Below are 11,135 nucleotides of genomic sequence, written 5' to 3'. Positions count from 1 at the left end.
ATTATAAGAGACTAATTAGAGATAAATCTTTCAGGCTAAAACTGTAAAAGCATACATTTAGTTCAAGGACAAATCCTATTAATACAAGAATTAATATAGTTGTCATAAAATAAACAGTGAAACCATCACCGGGAAAATTCTTTCCAGGCATAGACTCCACTTCCCCCCCCCCCCCCCCCCCCTTTTTTTTTTTCTCCAATCACTACTCTTCTACGTATGTTTTTTATTTTTATTTTTTCTTCATTTTTCACTGCCAGGAGGTCTTGATGAACCTTCTTTATCAAATTCGCGGTCCTTCCTTTTCCTGCATCAATAGAAAATCACCATCTAAAAATTAGTAGATAAATGATGGTAGAAATAAAGTTACGCAACCTTGATTTCATTTTATTTGGTGAAGTTTGATAGATACAAAATTAAATAGAGAAAGAACAAGCTTTTAGCACGTAGCAAAAGTACTCTTAAAACTTTTGATCTGAAACATATATACCATAACATTTTTATGACTATAAGAACATGTCAGTAAGAATAAAATTAGATTTTTAAAGTTATAGGTTCTTTGAACATAGAAAAGCATTATTCTTTTTCTTCCTGCCAGGATTTAAAGATTTCTCATCAATCACCATTTTCAGCTCACCATTTTCCTTAGGATCAATGGGAGGAGGATTTGGTGAAGATGGCTCATGTTCACTAACAGATTGTTCAAACATTAATTTTTTTAAAGAACTCTTGCTCTTGAGCATCAACTTTTCTATAAACTCTCTAAAAGTGTACACACTTTAATGACTAGTCATGTCATAATTTGATTCTTACCTATTAAAAACAAAATAAAAATCTCAACAGATATTAGATCTGAAACCATAATATAGACTACATTTTTGTTTTCTTGCGAAAATCCTAATGAAAAGCAGAAAATAGAAAATTGCAACATACTCAGCTATGATATGTTCTTCAAATTGGGTGTGCAGGCCCTCCTCCATGTTGATACAGCATAGCATCAATCTGATCATCATTTTCTAACCCAAGCTCATTTACAGTCCTGTTAGGTGAAAGACGTTGGCCATCGCAGAAAAAGCGAACTGTTTTGTAATCTATTATTTGCTTTTTCTTACAATAAGCCTTGAATATTTCCTTCATCATTGAACTAGGATTAGCTCTGAAATAGACAATTGTACTATCCTGAGATGCAAATTTGAGCTTTAGTGCATCAGTTGGCTCTTCTAATGGTCTCTTGTTTCTCTTATCTCCAGTCATTTTCTTTGTTATTTCTTCTTGAGAAAGTAGATGGAGAAATGAAAGAAAAAAAATACAGAGAGGTGATGAGAGGGAAAATTTTACTTCTCACTTTTTGGGAGAATAAATCACTTTTGATGATGATGTTACAATTTGTAGTGTGTATATATACAAAAAAAAAATAGAGTGTGTGTGTGTTGGGGGGGGGGGGGGGGGGGGGGTGGATATTTGTATTTAAACTTCTTTTGTATAAATTTGGAGAGTATAGAATAAGGTAGGTGGTTATTGAGGGGATGAGTTTCAATTAATTGATGAAGTTAATTAGATTGACTTGACAAATTTGTAATCGACTAAGTTAGGAAAATCTTGACCATTTGCTATATGATTATTTAATAACATGTACAGTTGCGTTAGTAATTAGCTACTTTAAGTTTTCTTTCTTTCAACTTATCTACAGTATGACCAGTCTTATTCTTTTTTAATTATAAATATAATATCGGAAAAAGCAAATTCTTCCATATTTTTTAGGTATAAATTTTCCAATTGAATTGCCCTTCATTCAATTTTTTTGAGTCTCATACCTAGTATATCAGCTCTATATGTTGTGTGATTTTATTTTTTGTTTACACTCATCAAACTCAACATTATTCAAATTATATGTATATATGCAATATCATATAGGATGTCTCTATCTATTGTGTGCGTTAAAAGAGATGTCATCAACTCAAACTATTCTTCTCAGATCACCTATAATGAAACATGCGGCACTATTTTTCTGCGGCTAAAAATTAATGAAATAACTACACAAACTGTCCACTCAGCCCACATAAATTAAATGATTTTTTTTATAGATTCATCGACCTAGAAAAGGCTTACGACAAAGTGCCAAAGGAGGTCTATAGAGATGCTTGGAGGTAAGAGGTGTACCTGTGGCGTACATTAGGGCGATCAAGGACATGTATGATGTAGCCAAGACCAGGATAAGGACAGTGGGAGGAGACTCCGAGCACTTACCAGTTGTGATGGGATTACACGAGGGGTCAACTCTTAGCTCATTTTTATTTTCCTTGGTAATGAATGGTTTGATGCGGAAAATTTAAGGTGAGGTGCCATGATGTATATATGTTATTCGCGGATGACATAGTCTTGATTGACGAGACTCGCAATGGAGTTAACACTAAGCTGAATGGTTGGAGACAGACTATGGAGTCTAAAGGTTTCAAGTTGAGCAGGACCAAGATAGAGTACTTGGAGTGCAAGTTCAGTGACGTGCCACATAAGGCCGATGTGGAATTGAGGCTTGGTACCCAAGCCATCTAAAGGAAATGAAGTTTCAAGTATCTTGGGTATATTATACAAGGAAATGGGGATATTGACGATGATGTCACACATCGTATTGGTGCAAGGTGGATGAGTGTTGTGTGACAAGAAGGTGCCACCAAAACTTAAAGGCAAGTTCTATTGAGTGGTGGTGTGATTGACTTTGTTGTATGGGGCGGAGTGTTAGCCAATCAAGAACTCCCACGTTCAAAAGATGAAAGTTACGGAAATGAGAATGTTGCGATGGATGTGTGGGCACATTAGGAGAGATAGGATTAGGAATGAAGATATCTTGAATATGGTGGGAGTGGAATCGGTGGAGAACAAGATGCGGGAAGCGAGAATTAGATAGTTTGGGCATGTGAAGATGAGAGACACAGATGTCCCCATGTAGAGAAGTGAGAGGTTGGCTATGGATGGTTTCAAAAGAGGTAGAGGTACGCCGATAAAGTATTAGGGAGAGATGATTAGACAGGACATGGTGCAATTCTAGCTTACCGAGGACATGACCTTAGATAGTAGGTTATGGAGGGCTAAGATAAGGGTACAAGACTAGTAGATAGTCCTGCTTATGCTTTCGTGCTAGTAGTGGCAGTTATACTTTATAGGTTCTTGTCTGTTGATTCCTGCTACTATCTATTGTTTTTTTTATTTTTCGATTATCTTATTTATTTATGGTAGCAACTGCTCCTTTTTTCGAACTACTTTATCATGTCTTTTTTGCTTTCACTAGTTTCATTTTCATACTGTTTTGAATTGCTTGCCCTTAACAATCCTTTTTCATCATGTTTTCTCCTGAGCCGAGGGTCTTTCGGAAACAGTCTCCCTACCTTCCAAGGTAGGGGTAAGGTCTGCGTAAATTTTACCCTCCCCAGACATCAGATTGTGGGATTCCACTGGGTATGTTGTTGTTGTTTTTCAGATATGGTTTATTTACCCGAGCTATTCACCCTGCCCAAAGTCATTATCCAACCTGCCCGTGCCTTCTTTTTCAGCGTGACATCAGTGCGACAACAACATGAAGCAACATGACATCAGCGTAAGCACAACCATGAACCAGTCCTCTATGATATCATGTCAGTATATTATACCAAGTTGATGAATGAACTACCATGAACCAGTCATTCTCTATGATACCCACATGGTATATACCTTTTTGAAGCAATGAACTAGGTCTCTATGATACTATATATATGTATATACATATACAGTGTGACAACAGCATGAAGCAACATGACATCAGCGTAAGCACAACCATGAACCAGTCATCTATAATATCATGTCAGTATATTATACCAAGTTGATGAATGAACTACCATGAACCAGTCATTCTCTATGATACCCACATGGTATATACCTTTTTTGAAGCAATGAGCTAGGTCTCTATGATACTATATATATATATATATATATATATATATATATATATATATATATATATATATATATATATATAAATCATGCTATACAACTGGGGCAATCGTTTATTTTTTTCTTACCAGAAACGTCTAAATTTGCCAACTGTCTGTTGTCCTCACGCACGCGCGCGCGCACACACACACACGCGAGCGCAGAGTTGTCGTCAGATCGGAATATGCCTTCTCGCCGGCGAACACTTTTGAAAGTCATCATCCTCGGTGACAGCGGGTTAGTTAGTTTTTGTAAACACATACATACAGATGCTAAATATTACTGTACTATACAACTTTCTACTAATTCTAGGGTTCAGTAACGCATCATGTTTAATTTCGACATTCTCTTTGTCCTGTTAATAGATTGATTTTTGAATTTTGAGTTTTTGATTATCGTGATCTGTGTTTCGGATAGAGGCCTTGTTGATTTGATTACTTTGATTTATCCTGATCTAAGTTCCATAAGTTGCTGAATTTTCACTTCTTACTTCATCACATGTTTTTTCGTCTTCTAAATACAGATGCTAAATATTTTACAACTTTGTTCTAGGGTTCAGTAACGCATGAGCATCCCTCTTCGTGTTTAGTTCGCCAATTCCAAGTTTTGCTTGGCCTGTTAACAGATTGATTCTTGAATTTGAATTTTTGATTATCGTGATCTGAGTCTGGGATAGAGCGGAATGATTAGAGAGGATTCATGCATACAGTCGAGTCTTGTTTATAGTTGCCAAGTCCAACTGTAAAGGCTTTCCAACAGCAGAAGCCATGGTAAACAATGATTCTTTGACAAAGAAAGTAGGTAATAAATTTGGAAAAGAAATCCACGCCATTGCCTGAGATGTTTCTTCATCAACTTTGAACTTAGAGTCATAAATAAGAGGCCTCATCTGATAGGTAACACCATCTTTAGCCTTCAAATAATATGCTCCTCTAGACGTAGGATTGATAAAATTTTCCATCAATGAGCATCTGATCAAAACATGTCTTGGCCTAAATAAACCAACCTTACAGTCACCTTTTAATCCACATTGTGATGGTATAATGCTACGTAGTTCTTCCAACTCCGGCCACCCATGGGAAAATTTGCCAATTACTGCATGTTGAAGGTCTTCCAATATCTCCATTCTTTTGATTTCAGCCTCGGTCCACTTCACCATTGGAATACCATCAATATACGTTAGATTCTTCCTAGGTATAGGTTCACATTACTGCTTCATTGCTGCACAGATTTCCTCTCTACCCGTTAATGTATTGGCAAAGCTTTTTGAAGAATTAGGGTATTTAGAAAAGTTTACGTTAGGGTATGAAGAATTAGGGTTTGGTTGAGATGAAGATGAAGGTAGTATATTGGATTGAGGTAATGGTGGAAATATGATGGAGGAAGTTAGAGGGAGGGGCTGGTCAGCCGCCAACGAAGGCTGACCAGTGGCCGGAATGGCCATATTACGGCTAGGTTAGGGTTTGTAGTATTAGGGTTTGCATGAATTTTGAGGAGAGAGAAGAGAGCTTTTTAGTTCCCTTTTGCTTCAGGATCGGGTTATTCCTGAATCTTCCCTTATTGATATTGAATTAGGTTTATTTACGGAGATAAAGTTATTAAATAGTCGTATAACAAGTTGGTTAGTGGAGAAACTTGAAAAACATCGTGTGGGATGTTTTATGGAGCCTATTGGTGTTGATAATATTGTTATGATGTTGGTATTGTTGTTGTTGTTGTTGTTGGTTATTGGATTATGATTTCGGGCTAGGCATATAAACAGAGGAGATGCTGCCCGAATTTCGGCAGATTCTAAATAGAATTAAATGGAGGATTTAAGATGGGCATATGATATTGAGCCTAACAATAGTATGAATGATTTATATGTAGATTTGCGAGCTTTGGAAGACAAACGTCGAATTGCTAAGGAGACTGAAAGGTATGTTAAGGCTAGTCCCTTTTTTTCAAAAGGCATGATTCCTAGTTATCGAAGGCCCGTGCTAAGCCCGGGCCCAAACTAAAGATATGGAATATTACGTGACTCTTACTAAATAAGTACTATAATTTGTGTCACATTTTTCTACTACATAGTTAATTTAATGTAACTGCAGGTTAATCATATCTTGTTGATAAGTTTTCATAATTATTAAAGTTTCTTCATCATATAATTGGATAATCTTTAATGAAAGGTGTATTATGAGAAAGTAAGTTTAGTAGAAAAATTAACAAATACTAAAGGGACGTAAGTGATTCAATATTCTATAAACTAACATGATAAAGTATACAGAAATAGATTTTATTTGATATTTATTAATTATTCTTTAATAAAGACAAGAGATTAATTCTTCGCTAACCTAACAAGAGATTTCAAAGACAGATCTTGATTGATAACGCTACCTTCATTCTCAACGCTCAACACTATTAAACATCTATTGTTGGTAACTTTTTATAATTATTAAATATTTTTTTATTTATGAGGAAAAAGATTTGCTGGAGAATTTGCAAATACCAAAGGGACACAAGTGATTTGACATTATGTAAAGTAAATTATAGTATAAAATAACAACTTCGGTGAAAATAATAAATTGCAAAATATTGGCATTTTATGAATTTGTGAGCATAACATTTCCTTATTCATAAATAAACAGATCATTTTGTAATATGTTAAGTTTTAATTCATTAGGATATTTTATGTGGCAAGAGTACATGCTAGTTAACAGTGGCAATTTAAGCTTTGTTTTAGACAAAATTAAGAAAAAAATAAATTCATTACATGAACCTCAAAAATCAATTTAGTTTTTTATATATGGTAATAATTAAAAATATTCTCAATTAAATTTACAATGTACAATATTTTTTGCATAGCTTTTAAGTATTTACATTTTAATTTAAATTACTAAGTTAATCTTATTTAATATAGCTTCAAAGTTTAGTCAAAATAACTTTAAAAAATGAAAAGTGGCACATAAATTAAAACAGAGGGGAGTAATTAGTAAGATCTAATAAATGTCCTATTCAAAACAAAAATGTGGCTCTAAAGTTGCCTAAATTTTACCAAAATACCACCAAAAGATGTGGTGCAGTGGATGGGGCTGTTGTTCCCTTAATCAGAGGTCTCGGGTTCGAGCCCTGGGTGTGGAAAAAACCTTGGTAGGGAGCGCTTCCTCCTGAATGGGGTCTTACGCGGCGCGAATCCGAATATAATCAGGCTCCAATGCAGGTACCAAGCACCGGGTGGGAAACTCAATTTTTTTTTTTTTTTTACCAAAATGTTTAATGACAAATAATGTAAAGAGTAATCTAATACTCCATCCAATTCATATTATATGGTGTTTTTAGCTTGGGCACACTCCTTAAGACCGTCTCAAATTATTTGTCATTTTTTTGTTTTTGTTTTACATGCTCCTTAAGAAATATTAATTATAAAGAGTATTTGACTATTTTACCCTTATTTATGTCTAAGATATAACCTCTCTCCATTAAATATTTACGCTATTTATGTGTCCAACTCATTAATGATAAAATTTTACTAAGGATAAAATGAGAGAGAAAATATAATTAATTATGCTTGAACTTCGAAAACGATAAATAATTTGAGACAACTATTTTTACTAATTACAATAAATAATTTGAGACGGAATATACACCATTTATAGAGGTCCACATAGAAATGGGCTTTGAACAAAAAATGAGTGCCAAAATAAAATTAGGGCAAGAAAAATGCAGCAACGTGTAGCATCAGGAAATCATAGGCAAAGAAAAGCCAGCCACGTGTAGCATCATGATAGTATTTCAATGCTTTGTGAGGACGATAAATTTTTAAGATCTTTGTATATATATATATATATATATATATATATATATATATATATGAGGACAGAGGAGTGATTTATTTGAGCAATGCAAATATACCCTCAATGATATCATGTCAATAGATGAGATATACCATATTGGTATCATAGAAGGTCGAGCTTTTTTTGAATGAATGAACTAGTCTTGTATGAGTATACAATATATACAATATGAGTACCATAGAGTACTGAGGAGTGTTTTCTTTTGAAGAAATGAATCGGTCCTCTATAATACTTTTTCAATTTATTTACTATGTCGGTATCCTAATATATATACTTCAATTGCTACTGATTTGGTATATTATAAGGCAGAATAAGTTGTTTTTTAATAATTCATATAGGAAAAAATAAAAATTACCATATCAGTTATCTTTTTTATTGATTTAGAGGAAAAAAAGTAAAGAAGAACAAAAATAAATGAGTCAAAAAGATGCGTAGAATTAGATTATAAAAAATATTTGAAAAAATAAATAAAATTAGAAAAGGGAGAAAAAACAAGTATAAGAAAATAAACTTGACCTAAGCGTGACCCCTAATAGTACCAGGACCTTGGTAGCTGAACTAGAGAATTGAGTATGTACTTATGTTTTGGGTAATAGAAGTAAAGTCCATCCACATTAGCATTTGTCCAATGAAATCGTAACTGTCTTTTGAATGAATTAAGTATCCAGTCTGCAGAAATAAATAAATCAAGTATCCAAGTATTTCATGCACTAACCTTTTGTACCTAATATAAATTTACAATTTTAACTGCCACGTGATACAATTTGGGTCATTAGCACTTTTGTCCCTATTTTGTGTTGGTCTTTAATTTTCGCTCTAAATAACTTTTTCGTGGAGCATAAGCTTAAATTTTAGCATCATAATATATTACAATTTATGTTGAGGCCCTTAAAGAACTTATGTCTCGCTAGACATAATTTTGATTTTGAAGGGCAAAAATTAAAGACCTGCCCATTTGAAGGGTAATCAAGCAATTTCTTCGTACTATTTTCATTTGCTTTATGACAAGTAAATGTACCCATCTTTAGCTTTTGGCGCTGAAAATGGGGGTAAAGCAAGGATGGATAGGCGGGTAACTAGTTCGGTGGGCGTCAATGTAAGTGGGCTTGTTTGGCTAAGTAGTTTGCTTTTGATGGGCAGTTATATAATTTTTAATTGGGAATAGAACTGTATGGTTCTCCAAGTTTTAATGGCCTACGTTTGGCCTTAATGCTGTGAATTGGCCTTTCGGCTCAAAGCCTCAAACTATTGACAAGCGCTAGTCTAGCAGCCTAATCAGTACAGGAGATCGGACTTTTACAGGCTCCAATTGAAAGGAACCACGCGCACTAAAGGTCGCTGCATGTACTGCTAATGCTAGAGGTTTTTGTGACGACTCCAGGGGGTCACCACACGAACTACACATTTTGTAGCAACTAAGCTTGCCACAAAAAAAACAAATATGCTACGAAAAAAGTTCATATCGAGCCTTCAAAAATAATCCCAAAACATGTATGATGTGTATACTTAGTAAGTATACGTTGATGGAACCTTCAAGAAATATCCCAAAACATGTATAATATATGTATAACAATTGTGTAATATGTGTATAATTAGTATGTATACGTTGATTATACATTTGTTAAAAATAAATTACACAACAATGATACATTTTCTAAGAATATATTGTAGGGATTAGAGGCGAATCCAAGATTTAAACTTTAGGAGTTCAACCTTTTAAGATTCTTAGTTGAACCTATTGTATTTTACAAGTTATGGGTTCATATCTACTATATATTGTAATTTTAATAAATTTTAACACATTAATTTATGCTCCGTGTCGGAAGGTAGGGGTTCAAATTGAACCCCCTAGTTTAAGGCTACATTCGCCCTTGGTAGGGATCAGTGGCGGAGCCAGAATTTTCACTAAGGCGTATCAAAATATAAAGAAGTAAATTCATGAAGAAGCCAAGGAGTATCAATATGTATTATATATATATAAAAATAAAAAATTTACCTAGCTACACAGTATAATTTTCCGACGAAGGAGTGTCGGTTGACACCCCTCAACTACATGTGGCTCCGCCACTGGTAGGGATACATGTTCTTTACAACAATGATACAGTTACATACGTATGATACATTTTCTATACAACAATACATATGTTGGAATTAGTTGAAAATGCTACGAAATGGAATTATTTTCAAAAGGCTAAAAACTGTCTTTTAAGCTTCATGGGTCATCCGGTTGTCAAGAAGTAATTGCACGGTTTACCCTTCAAATGGACTGGTCTTTAATAATTTTGGGAAAATGACATAAGGTTCCTACTTAAGACTCTTTCTTATAAAACATAGCGATAGAAGTTTTCCTTATTTACAAAACATAACAACAAATTTACAAAATATAACGGATTTTCATTTTCCATACTTTTAATTTTTTTTTATTATAAATTTTTCGATCAAGGTCTAAAAAACTCACTCAAATTTTTGTGTATGAAAACTGTATAAAAATGTATGAAATGTGTCGTAAAATATTTAGTACAGTTTTCATACACACAATTTTGAGCGAAATTTTTAAGCCTTGAGCGAGATATCACATTTCATACACAAAATTTTGATCGATTGTTTTAAGCCTTAAATATTATATGAAAGTTGTAACAATGTTGTTGTAGTTGTATTAATTTTTCGGAAACATAACTTGAAATTTATACATGAAAGAAGTGAGCGAAATTCTAAGCCTCGAGCGAGATATACATATTTCATACCGTTTTCATACACAATTTTGAGTAAATTGTTTAAGCCTTGAACCAGATATACACATTTGATACATTTTCATACAATTTTTTTGAGCAAAGTTTTTAAGCTTGGAGCGAGATATACACATTTCATACATTTTTCATACACCAAATTTTGAGCTATTTTTTTAGCCATGAGCAGGAATTTTTTTTTCATTTTTTTTTTTAAATTGGAGTCAAAATTATATATTTTGCAAGAAATATATTGTTATGTTTTGTAAACTGAAAAGTTCCATAATATCTTGTAAATACTTTTCTTATTATGTATATATAAGTCAATCACCCATTAATTTTTGCCCTTCAAATGGGCTGGTCTTTAATTTTTTCCCTTCACAATAAAACTTATGCCTAGTGGGACATAAGTTCTTTAACGATGCTAGCATAAGTTCTTTAACGGCACTAGGATGACTTATGTATATTATGATGCATAACTTATGCCCCTCTAGGTATAAGTTCGATACGAAGGACTTAAAGACCAACCCATTAGAAGGATAAAAATGAAAGACGAGCACAAAATAGGGACAAAAGTGCAAATGACTTGTTGTCAATAGTTTGGGCCAGATGGCCA

The 11,135-nt window shown here is 33.7% G+C and overlaps 1 protein-coding gene across 1 annotated transcript; it reads right to left on the bottom strand.

Moving 5' to 3' along the window:
• Nucleotides 1–929: 929 nt before the first annotated feature.
• On the bottom strand, nt 930–1,364 carry LOC132614576 (small ubiquitin-related modifier 2-like). Its single transcript, XM_060329045.1, has one exon. It carries the CDS (start codon nt 1,249–1,251, stop codon nt 949–951), a length of 303 nt encoding a protein of 100 aa, XP_060185028.1. The 5' UTR covers nt 1,252–1,364; the 3' UTR covers nt 930–948.
• Between the last annotated feature and the right edge of the window lie 9,771 nt (nt 1,365–11,135).

This window comes from Lycium barbarum, chromosome 10 (assembly GCF_019175385.1).
Source record: "Lycium barbarum isolate Lr01 chromosome 10, ASM1917538v2, whole genome shotgun sequence".
Lineage (NCBI taxonomy): Eukaryota > Viridiplantae > Streptophyta > Magnoliopsida > Solanales > Solanaceae > Lycium > Lycium barbarum.
This window is presented reverse-complemented; position numbering and strand designations above follow the sequence as displayed.

Excerpts from the sequence above, each read along its gene's own strand:
- LOC132614576 (XM_060329045.1), bottom strand. The coding sequence starts at position 1,251 with ATGACTGGAGATAAGAGAAACAAGAGACCATTAGAAGAGCCAACTGAT.